At 39.3% G+C, this 22,777-nt stretch overlaps 1 protein-coding gene across 1 annotated transcript in view; it reads left to right on the top strand.

Annotated features, from left to right (window-relative positions):
* Window positions 1–22,777, top strand: part of LOC115907904 (neural-cadherin-like) — a 59,454-nt gene that overhangs the window by 12,849 nt on the left and 23,828 nt on the right. The window contains exons 2-17 of the mRNA XM_030956128.1: window positions 2,074–2,271; window positions 3,314–3,539; window positions 5,966–6,170; window positions 7,856–7,967; window positions 9,149–9,398; window positions 12,143–12,285; window positions 14,595–14,767; window positions 15,760–15,928; window positions 16,717–16,887; window positions 17,419–17,591; window positions 18,605–18,772; window positions 18,967–19,216; window positions 19,314–19,441; window positions 20,304–20,490; window positions 21,223–21,366; window positions 22,466–22,749. Of these exons, the coding sequence (XP_030811988.1) occupies window positions 2,074–2,271; window positions 3,314–3,539; window positions 5,966–6,170; window positions 7,856–7,967; window positions 9,149–9,398; window positions 12,143–12,285; window positions 14,595–14,767; window positions 15,760–15,928; window positions 16,717–16,887; window positions 17,419–17,591; window positions 18,605–18,772; window positions 18,967–19,216; window positions 19,314–19,441; window positions 20,304–20,490; window positions 21,223–21,366; window positions 22,466–22,749 (2,981 nt within the window). The remainder of the gene's footprint in view (window positions 1–2,073; window positions 2,272–3,313; window positions 3,540–5,965; window positions 6,171–7,855; window positions 7,968–9,148; window positions 9,399–12,142; window positions 12,286–14,594; window positions 14,768–15,759; window positions 15,929–16,716; window positions 16,888–17,418; window positions 17,592–18,604; window positions 18,773–18,966; window positions 19,217–19,313; window positions 19,442–20,303; window positions 20,491–21,222; window positions 21,367–22,465; window positions 22,750–22,777) is intronic.

Below are 22,777 nucleotides of genomic sequence, written 5' to 3'. Positions count from 1 at the left end.
GGCAAACCCAATGCAGCTTCTTTTTCAGGAAACAGATCACTTCTGTAATTTACTGTTTGATAAATTAGATATTGGGTTTTGCTGTAGGCACTGTTTTTTATAAGCGCTACTGTAAAACTGATATTCCCTAGAACATTGGATTCTGGGTACAGGGTATAATTATAAAGAAATTAATTTGGCTTTAACAAGTTACTGTCAATACACATTTTGTTGCTCTTTAGAGAAACAGTAACAAGGCCATGTACTCACAGGTTTAAAATACAGATGAATTAATACAATTTTACAAGGTGAACTCAAGTGAATATCCTGGGTGGCTGCTGATTTTTTCTGTTAAAATAATTTTCTGGGTAAAAATAGATGTACTCAAAGGTCATGATGGATTAAGTCTCAGGAATCTAAACTAAGAAACTTCTATCTGACTTTGCCAGTCACAACACCAAGGAGTTTTCTTTACAACAGCCCACGAGCTGGTTGTTCACAGGTGGCAGACCCGTGTGCTGTGCTAAAATTGCCATGTGCCAGCAGACAGGAACTCCTGAGTATGGAAAGCTGAAGCTGCAGGAGGTGGTGCTTCTGTGGGAGTGAAGGGAGAATGTGTGTACATGCACACCTCACACAAAGGAACAGATTTTAGTTAGAATATGGATGTTTTTTGTAGAAGGATGTCACGCTGCAGTAGAGAGGGAGAATGAGTACAGCAGTTCAGCCTAAGTAACTTCCTGGGAGAACAGGCTTCCTTAGCAACACAACACTGTCTACAAGATTAGATATTTTGACAGCACGTTCTACTTCAATATATACTTAAATACGAAGGTCTTTCTACTTCAATATATACTTAAATACTAAGGTCTTTGTATTATTAATTAGATTTAAGTTAAAACTGGTAGTTTTAGATGTTCCTTTTAGCATGTTGTTTCAATTCCCGTAGAGCTGTTTTGAAAATAAATGCTTGTCTGTATGTTTTCATGTATGTATAAATAATAAATCAACACTGAAATCAAGTATTAACACCATCAACTTTAGAAATTCTTCACATCCATTATTAAGTTTGTGGCTAAGTCATGCTGGCAGTGTAGATGGCAGTTTTGGCCTGGGCCACGTTCCAGGCTGGAGCACAGTGCAGTGCCAGTGCAGTTGTGCTGCCTATGGAGGCACATGGGGCTCACCCTTCTGGAGCCAGAGGCATTAAATATGGCCTGCAGGAACATCAGCCTGGCTTCTGGCCAGAACTATTTACAAGGTCAGTGCCAGTCTACTGGAAGCTAGGCTGGCCCACAGGCCCAAGTTTTATTCATACTGTGTTCCCTGATATTACTGATAATTACCAGTTTAAAAAAAACCCCTTTGCTCCATCAGTGCCTCAGGTGTCCTTTCTGCCACCTTTTCAGCAATACCTGGCTGATACTTATTACTTGTTAGGAGCTCTGCTATTTCATGAGTTAATTTAATAATGGTAAAAGTGTAATAAATATTTTTCCTCAGTTTTTAAGAATCTTATGCTGTTGATTTTTGGAAAATTTTGAAGTTCCATTTTGTGGTGGTTTGTTCTTCTGGATTTTGATTGGTATTTAATAATATTTCAACTTAAATAGGAGTGAAAACTATATTAGGATTTCAGTGAACTTTACAGAAGGGCAAATCATTGGTTAGAGTAGATTAGAATTTTTTGGCAACAAGTATTAACTTTCAAAATTCAGAGTTGCTGTAACTTCGCATGAACAAAGCAGTTGATGCTTTTTTTTCCTTCTTCAGAAAAAGAATACACTTTTTAGAAAAAAGTTATATAAAGCTTGAAAATTTAAGAATGTGTGATATTTCCTAAGAAGAGATCTCAGAAGAATGTGATATGGGTGGCCCCAGTCTTGCAGGTCAGCAGTGCTTGTGCTGGTTATTTCTTCCCCACATTGCTCTTGGATGCTGTTCATTCCAGAAGAACTTCAGACTCCAGGTGTTTCTGGACTATGTGCCAGCAGTATTGCAGGAAGTGTACACTAAGGTCCTGATAGGTTCCTGTTACTCTCAGTGCCATGAAGTAGCTGTCTAATGATTTCTTCCTTTTGCTGTGACCTTTAGGGAAGGACTGGTACCTGGTGCACGTGTCACTTACTGTGACAGATGTGAATGACAACGTCCCTGAGTGGGCCATGGAGCCCTTCCCCTTCCTGGCTGTGGTTTCCCCCGAGGCTGCAGGAGGCACTGAAGTGTACAAGCTGCTTGCTGTGGATGCAGATGAAGGGATCCATGGAACTGTAGAATATTTTCTCTTAGAAGGTATATTTTGATCCTCCCATTCCCTGAGTATTATGCCTCACTATTGTGACTTTTTATCCTCAGCTTGATTTTCCTTTCCTCCTGCAAGAGGTCCATAAACCTTCAGCTCTAAGTGTGAGAAAAATCAACTTTTATTGATGCATGCATAGATTTCTTTGCAAAGTTGATTTCTTGCCAAAATATATCCCTGGGTATGATGGGGACTGCAGCAGTCAGTAATCCCAAGGCTTTGGCAAGGGGTGGCAATGGCGACTGCATTTATGAGACAGTCTGTGGAGGAGTAGTTTGTTGGGCGGAGAGGAGGGTTAACGTTCCTATCCCTTGTGGGAGTCATGCTTCTGGTTCATTTGTAACAAATTTTTAAAGGTCTGGGTTGTGCAGAGCTTGTACAAACTCAGTGATAATATTGTGTGTGTGTCTCCTTTTGAGAAACTTTAGTAATAGTTCAACAGTGTCTGAGCAGATGAGGAGCAGCAATACTTCTCCAGTGGAGTATTTTCTGGTAGGGGATACTTGGGGTGAAGCAACAGCAAAGTTTTGGAAGATAAAAGAAAGATGAGAGAGACTATTCAGAAGAGCCTGGAGTGACAGGACAAGGGAGAATGGCTTTCAACTGACAGAGAGTAGGTTTAGGTGGGATATTGAGAAGAAATTCCTCCCTGTGAGGGTGGGGATGCCCAGTCACAGAAGCTGTGGCTGCCCCTGGATCCCTGAAAGTGTCCTGGGAGCAAGCTGGTGTCCCTGCCCATGGCAGGGGGTAGAATGAGATGGACTTTAAGGTCCCTTCCAGTCCGAACTATTTTATAATTCAGTGATAAAGAAGAGTGATAATTGTCCAGAGAGTAAAATAGAATTTTGAAATGCAATCATGAATGATGAATGTCATGACTGATTTGTAAGTTCTAAACAAACTTTTGAACCTTGGTGTGCATGCTGATCCTAAGCCAAAGCTAACTTGGGAATTGACACTGTATTCTCCTCCTAATTTTAATCAAATAAAAATGTTCTCACTGATGACAATTTGTGGACATGTTCCTTTCAGGTGGCGAAGACAGATTTGAAGTTGAGAAGGACACTGGTTGGATTAAAACAACAGGTTTGCCATTGGTGAGGGACAAGGAGTATTTGCTGACTGTACTAGCAGCAGATAAACTTGGAAGCAGAGGATCCCCAGCCTCTGTTTCTGTAATTGCTGGATTTCGGCCACCACAGTTCACCAACATCTCATACTTTGTGTACGTTCCTGAGAGCACCCCTCAAGGAGAACCGTAAGTAACAGCTCGCAGCAGGGCAGGGAGGTTGTGGTGCTGCTTTTGACTTCTCTTTGATCTCCCCAGAGCCTTGGTATTGTTTGTGAATCATAAATAAATACTGTGAGAAGCAATTTAGGTCTCTTAATAGAAGTGATCCAGACACAGTTTGATGCTCTATTGTTTCAGTCACCCTGTTACAGGGAGAGGTGCTACTGAATAGTTGTGCTTTCTTACTTTTTGAAATTATATGGAAAGGATTAGGTATTGATTGTTTCTTAACTTTCAAACAAATGCAGAATAGAAATTAGTACTATTACATCATGAAGAAAGATATCCTGTGTGAAAGAATACATTAATTTTATGTGTCAAATTTGGAGAAATGCCTTCACCACCAAGAGAAAATTGGAAAAACCGAGATTCTTTTTCCTGTCTTCATCACAATGACAAACGGAGCTAAAATGAAGATGCCACAGAACTTGCTATTTTATTTCTCCATCCTTTGTATCTCCATGTCAATTGAAATATCACAGAAAATGTTAGTAACATAAGTCCATCTGAATGCTCAGTCCCTTCTTTTCCAAACTGGTTTTTTCCTTACAACAAATATTTTCTCTTCCACTTGAATCGAGAATACTTTTGTCCAGTCAATGTGTTCCTTCTATGGCAGTTCAAATATTATTAATATTATATTATCTGTGGTGCTAATGTTCAGTCTGGAACATTCAGTTTTATAGTGTCCAAATAACTAAGGACTGTTAAGATCTAAAACCAGATCTTAGTAGAGAACAAGGGTTGTTTAAAACGGCAATAAAATTAAATTGCACAGGCATAAAAGAAATGGAATAACTGCAAAATACTTTAATGTCCATCAGGTACCTGCTGTCTTGGGTTCAATAGTGTTTAGAATTAAAAATAAAATTATTCATAACTTTTTTATCACTATTAGAAATAGGTTTGCACACCTTAGATGATAGTAGATTAGTCAGTTGATCAAATGAGTTGGTAATATCCAAAAAGAATGAAGTATTTTGTGGAGTTATTACATCTAAAAAGGTTTGAATATACAGAATGAAAGTGTGAAAATTGTTTCTGTAATGTGTTGTCCAGAAATAGCCATGAAAATCCATTTAGGATCCTAAAGTTCTCTTATTTAAATTGGACCAATTACCCAAGTGTGCAGGTATAGTGGTTTTGGTTTGCCAAACCAGAACAGAGTTGCTGTTGTGCACTGAATTTCTGGGTTTAGGATTTCCTAATTAGAGCCTGATTTAAGGCTGCTGCTGAGCAGAGGATCATTACCAAATCTTTTCCTTTCTTTGCTCTGCCTGTCACACCAATGAGCTACCGCTGCACAGGCAGCCTGAGCTGAGGAGGTACAAAGATAAAAAAGGCAAAAAAAGTTTTCAGTTAGGTTGTTAAATGTGCTTCCAGCATGGCCTTGAGATTTTCAGTACTGGCAGGAAAGGAGAGGTGGCTTGAACATCTAGCTAGGGCAGGGAGCTAGAAGGAGAGAAAAGTAATTCCTGTTGGCAGGAATGCAGTCATACACCAGCTGAAACTGCACAGGAAAATAGGAGAGAAAACTGAAGAGAGATAATGACCCACAGCAGTGTTGTCCATTGGTTTAGTAGTGCACCAGAGGGAAGTGAGGCACAGCAGCATGGCAGTGCAGGGGGAGAAAAAGGAGTTTGCACAAAATGAGTTTGCGTTTTTTTTACTGTAATTACCACAGGATCATGTTGGTGTGTTCTCCTGGGAGATGGAATTCTTTTTCCTAAGAAACTTTCGTGTTAAAGCAAAAGAACTTGAGGAGTTAGTTGTCTGGCTTAAATCCTTTAAAAATATTTAGTTTTAAATTTCTTCTTTTACTTCTTATTGTGGGTGTTTCCACTTGAAGGCTTTAAACACATTGCACTTCAGTGGAAAAAAGATAGTGTCAGATGAGCTAAAAATATGTGTCCAGTGTAAGCTATAACACACACTGCTGCTAGGGCCTGGCTTTTATCCTTTTGCTGTTATCTGTTGGAACTTTAGGATGGTATGACTGCAGCAAACTTACTGTGCTGTTATTAAAGCAAATCTTTTTCATCTTGCTTTATCTTTTAGTTTCCTGCCTGAAAACCATCACTACCACAGAAGGAAGTTGAAGTAGGCAAATTCAGTTGCAGCAAAATTTAAATCCTCTGTTCCTGCATTTTTAATCCTTACTGTGTTCTGCTTCCAAGAATCTTTATCTGTTTAACCCCAAGGTGATAGAAGCACTGTGTAACAAAATGCTTGAATTTGGTGTTTAGATACAGCTGTCACTGACTTCATTGAGGATACCTCTGAGCAGACCTGCAGGGTTGCACCATCATTCCTGATATGCATTGCTTTTGTCATATTTTTCAGAATGTCATGTTATGTCCTTGAGTCCTCTCTTTTTATTTCTTTTAATGCAGCTTTCTTACAGTCACTGCTGTGTCATATCAAAAGAAATCCCTGAGCTACAGTTTGCTCACTAATCCTGGGGGTCTGTTCAGCATTGATGGGGCAACAGGAGAGCTCAGTCTAACTCGGAGTGTGGATTATGAAGGAGACCCCCACCAGTTCCTCCTTTTGGTCAGGGCAGAGGAGAGCGAGGAGCAGTTCAGCACTGCTGCTGAGGTAGGTGTTCCCCTCCAGCAGCCTGGCTGCAATTCCATTTTCCTTCATCCTTTGGAATCTGGACAGATTCACCAGGAGCTCCTGTTTCCTCATGCTGGCCGTTCTGCTGTCCGTTTCAAAAGTCTTTCTGTCTCTGGGAAGATGTTGAGGAGTGGTTTAGGTGCTCTTGGATTTCACTCTTGCGGATGCTCTAAAGGCTGCTTCTGAGGGATCAATATGCCATCCCATCATAGATGCCAAGCCTTATCTGGTAACACATGGAAATGGGTGTGTCCAAGCCAGACATGAGGTTTTGTTTTACTCTACTTTCTTCAAGCATGAGGTACATTTGAGATTATTCCACTCTGAAACAAAGGCAAAACAAAGAATTACTTGTTTTGTATCAAGAACCCAAAGTGAACTCGTAAAACAAGAAAGTAATAAAAAAATCACTGATATTAAAAGCTGATGGTTTGTGGTATTCTAGAAAGCTGTTTGACAGCAAAAATATTTCTTAATATAGTTATTTGAATTCAGAGATTCACTGAGCTAGGAAAAGCATACTATATGAGTTTGTTCCTGCTGCAGGAAATAAGATAGGGAGCTGGAGACAGAATTATTAGAATTAAGTGTGAGGACACAGAGAGACAGGAAGCAGTGTGCCAGTGTAAACAAACACTGCCTGTAGCACAGCAGAGCCTGATAGTTTCAGTTGACCCTTGTGTACTGCAAGATAAAGAATGGTAAAATATGACCCAAAAGAGGATTATGAGATGATTTTACAAATATGTTTAGCCTAGAGGTAGTTTAACTTGTACCTGCTTTACACTGATACTACCTCAATAGTTGAGAGAGCAGCTCCAGTTCATGCATAGCTGCTCTGCGAGGCTCATGGAATACAGCTCTGCTTGGTGCCCTGTAATGCAGAATGCCTCCACTGACTGCATGATGTGCAGCATGAGCCACCAGTAAGGCTCCTTTATACACTCCTTACTGTTGGGAGTGTAAACTGTGGACTCGTATTTGACACAGGAATAAGAAAGCATTTGTAAAGATGTTAGAGGCAAAATTGTATCTCTTACTTGGTTTTCCAGAACCATAGAATATCCAGAGTTGGAAGGGACCCACAAGGATTGAGTCCAGCTCCTGGCCCTGCACAGACACCCAAACAATCCCACCCTGTGCCTCAGAGCATTGTCCAAGCACTCCTTGAGCCCTGTCAGGCTTGGGGCTGTGATCACTTCCCTGGAGATCAGTTCCACTTATATCTGATTTGTACTGCTGTAATTAAATTCAGAACTTGGTCTTAGAGATTTATAATGCTAAAATGCAATATGCTTGGCAGTAGAGTTTTTAGTGTTACAAATCACAGAAGTGTTGCAAGATAAGATAGTGGAAAAAGGGTGCTTGGCAAGCAGATGGTGCATTTTCCTTTAAACTAGTAATAAGGAATAATCAATGGAGATGAAGGGTGAGTGGAAAACATTGCTGCAGGGTCAGGGACTTGGCAATTGCTAGTATCTTGGAATGTAATATTTCAGTGGCACTCAGCAGAAAAAGAGCAATCTAAGAAAAATGTCTTATCCTATAGCTGCTGAAGACTTCAAGGATGTTTTTGGGAAATTCTTCCATGTAGTATTTCCAGAGCAGTGAGGTTGTTGCCTTGATTCACTTTGCTGTTTAACATTCCCCTCTTCTCCATTAAGGTTTTGGTTGTAATCACAGATGTGAATGATTGTGCCCCCGAATTTCATCAGTCGATTTACAGCAAAGTCGGTGTTCCTGAAACAGTTCCTATGACAACTGCACTTCTCCAAGGTTAGTGCTCCTGAAGCCATTTATTATGTTCCCTGTATTTTTCTCCCTTGCACCACTTAGAATTCAGTTCAGAAAGCAAAATTACTTGTCCCAGTGTGGGTTGTCGTAGCTCTCTAAAGGCAAATGACACCTTGTAGATTCATGTCAGTTATTTACTGGTGCCACAACCCAAACAATTCTGGGGGACAGGAATGCAAAGGAAACAGATTTTCTTTGTGGAATTTTGAAGTAACAGAACTTTGTTGTGGTTGGTATTACAGCAGCAGGCTCATAGTAGCAGCCTTGCTGCATTTCTTGGAGGAAGAGAGTGATCCTGGATCAGAAGTTATAGACACATCAGCTCTCCTTCTCTGCCTGTCTCTGAGTCCTGTGTGGGCTTGCTGTAGGAATTCTGCTCTCTTGCATTAACAACCCCTTGTACACCTTAACTGTTCTGTGTGAGGTTTTGTTTGGATGCTTGACAAGAAGACTTTGCTTCTTCTCAGGGAGACCAAGAACTTGAGCTTCAAGTAGTGGTGCTCTGTAAAGCCTAGCAAGAATTTGTGTCTATTAAGCCGATGTACAAGGGCCTTGTATTAGTCTTTAACCCTTACATAAACTTTCTCTAAATCTTGAGGGGAGAAGAGGAAATTCAACTGCTGGAAAATTGCTTTTCTCTAGTAAATAGGCTTTTATAACCTCCAATTGTTCTGCTTAGTGATTTATCCTGTACTAATGGTAGTTTATTAGTTACTGGTCTGGTAGCTGTGCTTTTAGCATAGATTTTTGTAGGTTATGAATAGGATCTGACAAACATATAATGGGCATCAGTTGAATAATATATGTAAATATCCCATCTTTTATTTCCCAGTGTATGATCTGAATGATTTTGAGTCAGCAGTGTAGGTCAGGTGGACATGAGAATATACTTCTCTATGTGAGACTATATTCTTGATGGCACAGGACTCTTTAACAAAGTCAAGATCTAGCATCTAAATTCTCCCAGGGACTTTTGGTTTTTTAAATTACCTGTTTTTGAGTAAGGGTTAGTCCACTAAAAAGCACAAGGGACAGCAGAGTTCTCTGACTGATTTCAAGCATCACATGCCAAGGCAAATCCTGTTACAGTAGCAGTAAATGCAATTACCATTCCAATTCACTAACTTGGATCTACACAATATCTTTCTCTTCTCTTCTGCCAGTGACAGCCACTGACTGTGATTCCAAGGAGAATGCCCAGCTGCTGTATTACACTCTGAGCCAAGACTTCAGCATTACTTCTCATGGCACTGTTTTTCCAGCCACACGGTTGGACTATGAGCGCCCGAACCACCTCTATGAGTTCATCATTATGGCTGTGGATCAGGGGGAAGAGCCCAGGACTGGCACAGCAACTGTTAGGATCCATGTCTCCAATGTGAATGATGAAGCACCTGAGTTTTCTCAGACTATGTAAATATATATTCTTCAGACTCTGTTATCTTTTACTGTTGCTTTTTGTATTTTGGTTGAATGGTTGATCACAGAATGGCAATTGGCTTTGGTTCAAACAAAGCTGAGAGCTGCTCTGACAAATGTGGGGTGATATTTTGACTCTGAAACTTGCAATAAAAAAAAAGGTAGTATATAAACAATATATCTTACTACATTTTTTATTTATTATTATTTATTATATCTCTTCTATGTACTTTTATTTTTTCCAGTGTGTGCCGAAAGATACGGTGCAATAATTTCAGATTATACGGTTCAGGAGCACTCCTCCACCACCAAAGGAAATCAGGCAGAAAAAACAGGCAACAGAGTTGTTGCCATCAGCCCTCATCTAGAGACATGGGGGAATTCTGCCTTTTAATTAGGTGGTTTAAACTCAGAGTCAGCAGTCTGCATCCTTGGTTTATAGCTGTCAAAGAAAAATGCTTAGATGACACAATCCTAAATGGCAACTGAATTGCAAAACCCACAAGATAAGTGTCATTAAGTGGAGTTCACATAATTTCACTTTCCATCACCTACAAATTGTATGTATATAATTTTTCTTCTAAATACATGTAAGTGCTTTTCTTCCATAGCTGGGACTCAGCAGCATCCGAAGCAATGCCAGAAGTGCTAAAAACTTGCAGTGACGTTAGAGGCTTAGTAATAGAATTTCCAGTCAGTTTCTGCACCAACTTCTACTCTTAAAAGTAGAAGTTGCCCAGAACAAAACCAAAGCAAAGATTTCAGTGATGTTAAGCTTGGGCTTTAGCTGAACAAAACATCAAAGCTTTCTGACAGTCCTTGTTTTATGTGCAGATAACCTCTGGCTTCAAATCTTGTGCCTTTCTTTCTTTTCTAAACATTGCTGAAGAGATATGACTTGGAAAATTTGATCTTTTGGAATTTATTATTGGATTTATCTATGTTTTCAAATAAACCAGGTTATATTTCTCACTCTTCCTATTTTTCATTTAATTTCTTTTACTATTCAGAGATATTGAATATTTATCTGCATCTGTTCCTAATATTTTAATCAGAAGTGAGTGATACTATTTAAGATGCTGTAAACATCTCTAACAAATTGGAAACAGAAAACAAAGTTTAAAAAAATCCCTGCCAGCTCTTGTACTTAAAGTTTACTGAAGAATATGATTAAAATTAATATTATTTGAAATTACCAAACCTTCACAAGAAGCTTTTCTGTTCTCTGTGCAATAGCAGGGAAACTACTGTTGTGTGTATGTGTAGATAGGCATTGGAATTGAATTAATCCCCTGGAATACAAATTATCTCAAGGTTTTGGTTAACTAGGCTTTGATTTTGCTTTATCTTTCCTGTTATGAAAAAAATCCTCAACCCAGAGGTAAATTTCAGACAGAATTTAGCTGAAATTTTCCATGAATTGGAATCATTGAGAACATATGTAAATTGTGGCCTGTTGAGAGACTGTTTGCAGTTAGTGTTGTGCTCTGTGGCAGACTAATACAAATCTAGGTGATGATGTTGTCCTTCTAGCCCTTTGTTCAAACAGATTTACAGCCCAGTATAAACTCATGATTCCTTGCCATGAGCTCTCTTTCATCACAGTTATTCTTTATCTCAGTTAGGAAATGCTTAAGGCTACCACTCTCTTTCATGTTGTCAGTTTTTACTTTCTCTTTTTTAAGAGATCTCTTCTGAGCTCTGCTCTCCCTGTATTTCATGTAAAAAATTATCAGTATTACTGTTCATTTGCTATTGAGATGCACAGTTAAGACAGTGTCTTCAGGTTTGTAACTGAGCTGAACCAGAATGATTTACTTCTCTTACTCCATTGCATATAAAACTGGGGGAAGAAAAGAAGCTGTTTCTATGGAGGTTTCATAGAAAACACACAAATCTCTACAACAAAAGTGAAGGAAAAAGTTTACAGTGCATTCATTTTTTTTTCCTTTCAAATTTTTGCTATTCTCAGCATCTGGCCAGTGTGTCCATAAGCACTCTAACCCAGTGGTGCATCTGTATTCTGGTGGATCCAGCCAGCTGCAGTTCACTCTTAGAGCTGAGCTTTGGGATATCTCCTGTGGACAGGCCTTAGTCTGCCACTGCTCAATGCAGTCAGATAAAATAATAAATATTTGGGACTTTGCTAAAGCAGGGGGCTTTTCTACTCCAGAGAGCATTAAGCTTAGTCTGATAATGCCTCTTAAGAGCTTACAATGTCAGTGATGTGTCTGGACTTGAGCAGAGATTTTTGTAAAACTGACATTATGCACATATCCTCCACATCTCACTCTCATCTCAGTCCTGCTGGGGCAAGGACTGCACTGAAAGTCTTTTCAGGGCTTGTGTCAGAAAGTGCTGTGATGGGAACTGCTTTAACTTAGCAAATGTTAGCTTGGAGTCTGTGCATCAGGAAGCTCATTTTTTAAAATTAAAAAACCCAATTGAATTCTGCATTTAGCACAAGTTTTGTTGCACAGCCCATCTTCAAAGCTGTTGAAAGTTTGGAGGGAAATATGGGTTAACAACAGAAGGATGTGGATGGCTGGATAGATCATCAATACTATAATTTCACTGCTTAACAAAAAAGCATCATATCAGTATAATTTTATTAGAAAATTACAAATTCCTGCAGTGCCCTTTGAACAGCTAGTTAGTAGGTGTTGTAAAGCTTAGTTCTGTACATATTATATCCTGGTTAAATTCATGGATGTGCTGTTGTCTGGGTTTTTCAACAGCTACAGGAGCTTTGTTTCTGAAGATGCAGGCCCAAACACACTGATTGCCACAGTTAATGCTGTTGATCCTGATGGAGATGGTGTGACATATGATATTGTGTCTGGGAATGAGAGAGGGAACTTTGTTATTGACCCTAAGAAAGGTAATTGTATATTAGCTCTTTGCTGCTGCGGTCATAATATTGATTCTGTTGTGATGCACCTTGAATTTGGTCTTATTATCTGAATAAACTGAATAGCATATGCTATCTTGGAAGCTTAATTTTAAATAGTGCAAGGGAAGAATGCACATACTCTCATATAATGATAAAAATTGTGTAATTTCCTCAAATCTGTGTATAATTGTCCTCTCTTACCTGTTCAGTGTTTGCTTTCAGTCAGTAACTTAATGGAGGGCATTATTATAGATAACAGGTAGCTTAAGAGACAGTAACTTAATAGAGAATGTTATTATTGATAACAGGGTGACATTCCAAAACGTCAGACAGATATCTGAATAGAATTTAATATAAGAAACTGGACATCTGGGATTTTAAATGAGGCTTTTCCCACCTCATGCTTGTGTCAATGTCCTGATTATGCTGGTGAGACCAAACATTTCCTGACTGGACTTATCTGTGCTGTACTGACACAAAATGAAGTGTTTGTAGGTGGAATGAGACTACCACTGTTTTATTTCAGTGAAGATAAAAGTATATAAAATCTGAACTAACCAAGTGTATTTTTCATTTAAGGCTAGAATCATTCACATGACCAGTGTTGTTTAGCCAAGAATACTGCATGCATGAGAAAAAAAGATGTGTGGAGGATACTTTGCAGTTTAAGGCATTTGTTCTGAAATACCAATTTTTACATATTTTTAAATTCTTTTCAATAGACACATATTTTCAAAACATGAGAAGAAAAAAAGTTCCCACCACATTGGTGTCCTCATTAGAAAAAAAAAGTAAATAAGTGCACAAACATCAACATCTGAGTAGGTTGGCATATCCCTTTAAATTAATAGGATTTATTTGTTGTTGATTGCTTGAAAAAACAGAAGAGGATGTTTTGAGATTGAAACAGGCAAACAAATTGAAATCCCATTGAAGGATTGAAGTAACTTAATTAACTTCAGTTAAACTACTTTGTATTTTGAAATACAATCAAAATCTGAACTTGGATTTTCCAAAGCAGAAGCATTGAATACATAGGAAGGAGCAAGCTGTCCTTAGTTATTCCTTCACTTTATTTCATAGAGTTCACTTAACATGAAATTTTAATTTCAATGCAATCATGGTTTTTGCAATATTAATGTTAGATTCTGAAACATTCCCAAAAATACAGTCTGCAGGTAACTTGCAAGCATTGAATCGTGACCCTGAGTTTACTATGAGCTCCTTCACTTCCTTTCTGACTTAAAAATAGAGTTGCAGGTTCCAAGAGTTAAATTTCTACAGATGATTGGGCATCTGAAGAGGAACAAAGGTTTTGAAAGTGTCTAAAAGATATAGCATTAATATACATGACACTTCTGAAGACCTTTTCTGTGAGAATCAGAATTTTTTGGTCAGAGCATTTCAACATTTTATTGATAGCATCTCTTGGGATTAGCTCCACAGTTTTAATATAAAAAATCATGTATAGGTACTTTTTTGCCAATTCATTCTATAGTATTTGAAAGTTAACTTTAGGAACGTTTTTTTCCAAAACACTTTTAGGCTGTTGTTGCTGAATAAACCAATAAAAGTTTATAGAGTGGCTTACAGAAGTTTCTTTTCAGGAATGATGTCAGGGGCATAGTCTGTACCCTCTTGTACAAATGTGGAGGTACAGTGGAGAAGTGTCAAAGATAAGTGCTGCAACTAAAACAATACATTTTCAAGCAAATTTAGTGACATTGATGGTGTGAAAATACTCTGTTGTGATGACAATTGTGATTATTCCTGATGAATAACAGATGTGATGGATGGCAGCCCCTCTCTGCAGGATCTCAGGCACCTGTGGTCCCTTCTGCAGTGTAGCACCTCTTTCTGCCAGTGCCTGTGTGTCCCACCCAGCAGGCTGTGTCCTGGGGGGAATTCTGAGAGGCAGAACAGAGGTTTCTCAGCCTGTGCCTCTGTAGCTCAGTGCTGCTGTGACTGAGCTGCAGGAAGGTAAACTTGAAGGAGTCTCAGCTGAGCTGTCCATGGCAGCTGCAGATTGATGCAAGCCATTATGTGCAGGTCAGCTGAGTTGTGGCTGTTGGCTCAGTTTGCTCTGTAGACAAACCTGCAGACAAACCTGTTGTGATGTCTTTATTTTGCTTTAATGTGGGACTGCAGTAAAAGTACTGTAGTTAAATTAAACAGCACAGCCTTATGCTTTATTGGTGAATAGGAAAGCCAGAATGCTTTGTTGTCATGCTTACTAGTGAGAAGGATAATGGGAATGGGTTAATGCAGCAAAACCCCACAACCTGTTGTTTTTACAGGATTAGTTAGACTTCGTGCAAGCCCATTTCCTGAGCTGCAGGGGACAGAATATGTCCTGAATGTCACAGCTACTGATGATAATGCCTCTGGAGGGCCCCATCCTCTCACAAGTACTGCCCAGGTTGTTGTGAAAATTGATGATGTCAACAATAACAAACCTGTCTTTCAGAAGGTAAATATGTGAGCCTCTGGCATTTGTACTGGACTGTGTAAAATGTTTTAGCACTACTGGCACTACAGATGTGCAGCAGATGTGCTGGTCAGGAGGTGCTCTGCTTCCCTCTGGGTCCTGTCTTCTTTTCCATCCCTCCCTAAGGCTTTCAGGGTTTGTTCTGCTCTTGTGGCAGAACAGCTCCTGTGAGCTCCTGTCTGTTCCCTGAGGCTCACCTCATCTCTGGCATTTCAGAGGGTGAGACCAAGTGAAACACTTCTGGAGATCCCATGTGAGCAGGAATCCACAGGGATAGCTGTCTGTGCAGTGGGCTTGTTCCACAATACTCCAGAACACCTCTCTAAATTACACAGGCTTCCTTTGATGATTGTGTGTCTGCAACTAATGAAAGAGAGAATAATGAGTGTTTCAGCTTAAATAGTGAGTACTGTGAAAAATCAGTGCTTGAATTTGGTTTCAGAATGTTAATTCATATTAAATATCTGTTGTCTAAAAATTTCAGGTGTGGTACTCATGACTCAGATGTTGATGAGCAATGTTGCATATTTTGAAAAGTCAGCAACTATTCATGTCAGTCTTAGAAATTCTCAGTAGCCTCTCCTTGACAAAGTTACTTTGCATAGAAATCCCTTTTCGATCAAACCAGTTCTGCAGTTTGGACAAGTGTATGCCCTCTTTTTTATTAGACCTTTGCTAATATAGAAAAATATTTGCATTTGGAAGCAACTTTAACTTTTTCTCCAAATATTTGCATTAGCTGGAGATGCTCAGTGACCTCATGTTTTGTATTGTTTGTGTAACCACAAAATAGAAAGGAGAATTTAAATTAATCATGGCAGGTAAAGCTTTAACAGCTGAGCACGGCAATGGAAGTGTAGCTAAATAATTCTTTTTTCCTCCTGCTAGTATACCTTTAAATCAAATGGCAAGGGAAGTCCTTGATTTTTCTCTTTTTTAAATTGTTCTTTCTTTCTTTTCCTCCCCTTTCTTAGTGCCAGTATTATCGGGAACATGCTTCTGTCCTGGAAAATCAGCCTTCAGGGACTGTTGTTCTGCAGGTTGAAGCCACTGATGCTGATGAAGGGGCCAATGGAATAGTGAAATATGGCTTGATGCACAGAGATGGTGTCCTACCAGCATTTAGCATCCATCCTGACACAGGTAAAGCAAATGTCAGTGCTGATAATATCATAGAGAAACCACCTTGTGACACTGTTGGGGAAAAGGCTTAGATAAAATCAGGCTTCATGCTTTTTCATTTAGTGTTTTGACTGCAGACCAAATACAAACTGTATGAACTGCATGAACAAGTCTTCCATGAAACTAAGTTTCATACATGTCCAGTATTGAACTAAAACTGATGTTTTCCTTGAAACGTGGAAGTTCTGCTTTGTGAAGTAACTTGTGTGCTTTTGTAACTGGATTTAAAAACCCAAAAAAACCTATTTTAAGTGTACATTATCTTGCAACATTGCTAATGGCATATAAGTGATTTATCCAAATGACAGCAGTCTTACAAATAGCAGAGGAACTAAATCTTAGAAGGCCAAAACTAAGTTCAGGCTGAATTTCTGGAGGATAAAAGATATGAAACATTCCTTTACCCTGTACTTACTGCTCTTCAAAAGAAATAATTTTTTGAGAAACTCATTATCTTAGTTTGTACTTACCTCCATTTTCTAAACTTAAATTACACTTCCATTCTAATTCAAATTCCTCTTGTGGTGGATGCAAATGTAACTAAAGTTTGAGTCTGTCTGAGCAGTAAATTGTCAGCTGTTGCAATTGTTAAATCTCAGGGTTGGATCCTTGCACCTGAAGCTGATGTTATAGGTGTACTTAACCTACTGCATTGTATCCCAATGTATTGCCAGAAAAATAAACATCTGCTTGAAGAACATTGCCAGATGCACAGAATTTTAACTCTTTGATATTTAATTTGTTTTCAGGAGTTCTGACAACTGTTCAGGTATTTGATCGAGAAAAGCAGAGGGAATATCCCATCACTGTGACAGCAACAGATCAGGCAGCGGAGCCACTCATTGGGATATGTCAGATCAATATTGTCATCCTGGACCAAAATGACAATGACCCCAGATTTGAAAACACCCACTATGAATGTAATTGAGAGTCATTGGATAGAGTTTCAGTGCCCTGAGTGTGAGCGTACCCCATGTCTCAGATTTTTGGGTTTTTGCCTATCCTGGCAGTAGAACATGTGATAAATTTGATGCATCCAGAGATGCACTTTGCTTACTTATTGCAGAGCTGTTGCTCACTGTAATATGTGTTATGTAACATGTACAGCCTTGGCTCATAGGCCTGCATTATGGGAAAGATCCTTGAAACAATAGCCATGTCATTCATACAGAGCAATTATTCTCTGGGTTAAAATACAGTTAAAAGAAGTATCTTATAAGAAATAAGAATTCCAGGTTATGCATGGGGTAATATGGAGTTCAGATATTATCTGTAGCTCTGGAGTGATAGCAGCCCTTTAAAATACTCAGTGTGTGTGGCTATTGTTACAAGGAAGAGCAAATTATACTAGAGCAATAATGTATGGCAGTTATGTCTTTATGACTTACTAAAATGTCCATGGTAGTTTAGCAAAGTAATGATCAATTTGAAATATCCTTCCCTTCCATTAGATTTCCTTAGAGAGGACACAAGAGTTGGGACCAGCTTCCTGCGTGTTGCAGCCCGTGATGATGACTACAGCTCAAATGCTGCCATCACATATTCCATAGCAAGTGATGAACCAAATTATTTCCAGATTAATCCTACCACAGGCTGGGTGTTTGTGAACCAACCCATATCTCAGGTATGGTGCTTGCTTTCCTTTTTAGGCTGACTATTTCAATATATCACGGGAGGGACTGAGGTAATGAGTTTGGGTTACCCCTCAGGTTAAAGGATCAATACATCTATTTAAATTAAACATGAGCCTAAGGCTTTTAGCAGCTGGGTTCATGGACTGTGAATTGCATATGAGCAAGCTTTGCTTTCATCTGGGAAGCAGCAGCCACAGCACTGCCTCTGAGACTTGCTCTTCCCATTTCCCTGGCTCTGGCATGCTGATGCCAAGGGCTGGAGGGCTGAGGTCAGAAGCAGAGGAGCAAGAACCCAGGTGTAGCACTTCATTGTGTTTACAGGCAATGAGTCAAGACACAAACCTGAATGGGAACAAGTGTGAAATTTTGGTCCTGATACAGATTCCCAAATTGACATATGTCAGTTGTGGTGCATTAAGCATAGCTGTTCCTCAGGAAGGTGAAAGCATAATTCATGTAGTTATCTAAAACTAATCAGTTTCAGCTATTTCTAAATACCTACACAAGCAGTTTGATATTTTCAGGTTTTAAAGGTAATTTGTTTTGAAATTGAACTATTGTTGTAGATGTCAGTCTTTAAATAGATACTTTTAATACTGAAATTGAACTTCTAAATAACTGACACACAAAAGTTTGGTGAAGGTGTATCCTTTTAATGTATTGTCTTTAATGAATCTAAGAACCCTACAGACCTAATAACAGCAACTGTTGATAGGTAAGCTTAAGAACTCAGGGCCTCCACAAAATGGGTTTTTTGGTTCTGTTTAGTTTTAAATTTTGTGTGACATTTGCTTGGTTTATTGAGACATATAGCAAAATCTTCCAAACCTCAAAAGTAAATAGAATTTTTCATCAAATTTACACCTAGTTCATATTTTGAGTTCATCTTCAGATCTTTTTCTTCTGTGAAGGTTATTTTTAAGTGTATCTTTAATTGTATGTATTAATTTATTTTGGAGGCCTGCTCAAAACCTTCTGTAATGAAACCTTTTTTACTGTTCAGAAGTCGTCTATAATTCGAGAGATTACTGCTACAGATGGAGGCAACAGGAGCAGTAAAGTTGAACTTGCTGTAACTGTAACCAGTGCAAAAAACCAGCCTCCACAGTGGGAAAGGGACAGCTATGAAGTTGTTATTCCAGAGAATATGACACGGGATGCCTCAATTTTGGTAAGGTTGTTTGTCTGTCTGTAGCTCTCAGACTTCAGAGTAACTGAACATTGTTTATTTGCTTAAATAGCAAACTTTTATAAGAGTCTTGTGTTTTGTAGCTGAATATCTGGGAGAATGAAAGCACAAAAGCTTTTAGAAATGTTGCTGTACTTGCAGAAGGGTTGATTACACACACTTTTTGAACTGTGCAGACAATCAAAGCAACTTCTCCCCTTGGAGATCCCCGTGTCACGTACAACCTGGAAGAGGGGCTTGTCCCAGAGACCAACATGCCAGTGCGTTTCTACCTGACTCCAAACAGACATGATGGCTCTGCTTCAATCCTGGTAGCTGAGCCCCTGGATTATGAAACAACAAAGAGCTTTCAGCTGCGGGTGCGAGCACAGAACGTGGCTGCAGTTCCTCTGGCAGCATTCACCACGGTCCATGTTAATGTCACAGGTGTGTGAGCTGCTCAGTGATGGCACAGTATAATCCTGCACTGTTTGCCTTTAAAGTTTTATAGTTTTCTCTCTGTGTGCTCTTTTTGATGTTCTAGATGTCAATGACAATGTCCCATTCTTCACTTCATCCATTTATGAAGCCTCAGTAACAGAGGGAGCTGAGGTGGGGACATTTGTCACTCAGGTGTCTGCCACCGACCTCGACCTTGGTCAGCATGGTGAGGTAAGAAAGTGGGCACCTTCATCTCCCCTGATGAGAGCTGTGGAATGACTTCTGCAGGAGCAGTGGCTAAATAGTCTGGAAATCTTCAGCCTAGAAAAGGGATGACTAATAGGGAAATGTAGAATGAAATAAAGTAGATAATTACATGCTTCTCTGTGTTGCCAGGTGAAAAATGCAACAAAAACTAGTATGTGTGAGTCAGAAAACAAAGAGGAAATATTTACACAGCCTGTAGCTTAGTTGAAATGCTTGCTGTAGAATTCCTTTGTGTGGAAAGTTCTTCATAGACCTAAAATGAGATCGGATAAATGGATGGAAGAAAAGCTGTGTTAAAGGCTTCTGTGAGTTGGAAATCATTGGCAATACTGCAAACTGAGTCCTTACAAAATATGGCAAGTTAACACACAAAGAGGATGTATTCCTTGGTGATTGAACAAATTGAAAATAGATACACCTTAGAACAAGACTGCAAACTGAAGTCAAGTCACAAAGCCATGCGGATAATAGAGGGTAGAACATGGTCTGTGATCCCTGAGCAGGTTCAAATGCAGCTCACCTGTAGATGTTGTAGAAATACTTGGGATCTTTGGCTGAGCTTTAGTGCTGCAGCACAAGCACTGTACAAACACATGCTAGTGAAATCAGGAGCTGATTAGACAAATTATTTTCCTTTACAGATCAGCAGTCAAGGAAGTTAATTGGCTTTAGACCAGATTGCTGAAGCTGCAGTTTTACCCAGCTTCCTTGGCCTGATCAAGTACTTGGACATGGGACAGTTCTTCCTCTCTTTAAGGACTATTCTAGTTGTGAACTATTCATCAAAAGGAAAGTATATATTAACAACTTCTTTTCAATCCTGTAGATAACTTACTCCCTGTTGCATGACAGTGGCAGAGACTACACCTGTTTTCGCTTGGACCCCCAGACAGGCTCCATTTACACCACCTCAGTGTTTGACAGAGAGGAGAAGGGCTCCTACCTTCTGGAAGTCAAGTCAGTGGATGGCTCTGAATCAGCTCGACCCGGAAAGCATGGGAAGCCAAACTCTGGTAAGAGACAGATGGCTGTGGTAAGTGTGGTATTACTTGAATTGTGTCTGAAAACAGAAACTCTGAAATACAAGATTAAATAGTAATTTCCTTTTTTTTCATGTCTTGTGGAAGAATGCCTGTTCTGATTTTGTGGTGGCTTTTTTACTGTTTAGCTGTGCAACAGTTGTGTCAGAGCTGGAAGATAAGCTTTATATGATGATCAAGCAAGTTTTTTGTTCTGAAATAAAGCCTATAGACCTTCCTATTTAGAGTTTAGAGAGTACTGACCAGCTGGTAAAGCTGTTATCTGTAGGTTGCAAATCTTTGGGCAGGGCAAGTGTTTCTCAAAGCACTGCATATGTATGGTATTCAGTTAAAAGTAATTATGAAGCTGGAATATGCAAGATAGAAAATCCTTTTCTCAATTGATCGCCCTGCTTAAATAAAAAGTTAAAATTTTGTGGCTTCAGGATGAAAAATTATGACTAAACGCTGTACAACTGTCATATTAGGCATCAATGACTCAATTATTCATGTAGTATGTGTTTAAATAAATTGGATGTGACATTTATTTGATACCCTGTGCTTTTGAATACTGTTGGTATATAGGCAGCCCACAACCCTAAGGGTTTGTTTCTGTACTGCCTGCATATTTGTCCCCACTGAAGGTGCAGGCAGACAGGTGAAGGGATTGCAGCAGACAGAAGTGGCACAGCTGGGGTTTGAGTGTGCGGCTCCTTGTCTCTGCAGACACGGCGTACGTGCGCGTGTCCGTCAGCGACGTCAACGACAACCAGCCCGTGTTCGCGCAGAGCGTCTACGAGGTGAGCGTGGACGAGGACCAGGATGTGGGATCCACCATCCTCACAGTCAGTGCTAACGATGAGGATGAAGGTAAAGCACTGCAATCCCCCACAGCTCTCTCCAAAATATTAATCAGTTTCATTCATCTCAGCACTCCAAGGCATAGTGGGTGGTGTGAGAAAAGGAAATGTCTTTCTGTCCCCAGATTTTAAAACTTCTTTAAGTGTGCACTGCTCAGGCATGAACATTAGTTCATAACTGTGAGCTGTGAGGTACAATCTCTTATTTCAGGAGACATGCACTAATGTGGGATGATAGGAGATAATTTCTGTGCCTGCAGATACAAATTTTTTATAGATCAGATCATTTTCTTACAAATGAGTGCCAATAAAAATGTCCTTGTTAACTAGAATAAGTCAGACTTGATTTCAGTGAGATTCATTTGCTTTCTCTATGATGGACAGTATAGTTTGTGTTTGCTTTGTTTGTTTGTTTTATTTGAATCTAGACTTCCTAAATGCATATGAGGAATTATAGCTACACTGTTTTATCCACAAATCAGCCAGAAATTCAGCCACTAATCATGTAAAAGTGCATAACCAGTGCTTATAAAAGAGAGAGGGATCATTAAATGCTTCCATCTTTTGACCATGGAGCACTGCTAATTCAGCTTCACTATATGGTGAAACACTGCTTTTTTTTGTTGTTGCACAAGTCCCAAGGACTGTTCTCTGTGTGTTTGTGAAATGCAAGGAAATCCTGACTGCACTGGATTCTTCCCACTCTGTAGGAGGCTGAGGCAAATGTGGTAAAGATGTGCTGCAGAAGGATTTACTACTCAAGGAACTTTTAGTTTGGGACTTAGGCTGCCTGTAAATCTGCTCTAGAGTGTTGGACAGGGGACCTGATGTGATGGATATATGGCACTTCAATTCTGCCCTCTAAATAAAGTTAAAACAGAATTATTACTTCATTGCATAGACACATTTTGTAGAGACAAACTACAGTTGGACACACCAGAATTGAAAATGCTGCTAAGTAATCTGACATAGCTGCATGTTTTAAAAGAGCACAAAAATTATAAAATAAAAATAATACCACTAATCAGTTATTGTGTGATTTGTACTTCATCTCACCATCAGCCTACTTCAAGAAATGTGTGTTTTCTGATGCTGTTGATAATTGGCAGGAACAAATGCTAAACTACGGTATCAGATCACAGCTGGAAACACCGGAGGGGTGCTGGATGTAGATCCAGAAACAGGAGCCATTGTCATTGCCCAGCCACTGGACTATGAAGAAACAAAAATGTATGAGATCCACTTGTTGGCCTCTGATGGGAAATGGGAGGATTATGCAGTTATCATCATCAACATCATGAATAAAAATGATGAGGCTCCAGTTTTTTCTATCAATGAATACTATGGAAGTATAATTGAGGAACTGGATTCGTTGCCAGTCTTTGTACTTCAGGTAGCGTATGCAGTTCCACAGATTATAA

The sequence above is a fragment of the Camarhynchus parvulus genome, chromosome 11 (assembly GCF_901933205.1).
Source record: "Camarhynchus parvulus chromosome 11, STF_HiC, whole genome shotgun sequence".
NCBI lineage: Eukaryota > Metazoa > Chordata > Aves > Passeriformes > Thraupidae > Camarhynchus > Camarhynchus parvulus.
Note: the sequence above shows the minus strand (reverse complement) of the source record. Positions and strands in the feature narration are given on the sequence as shown.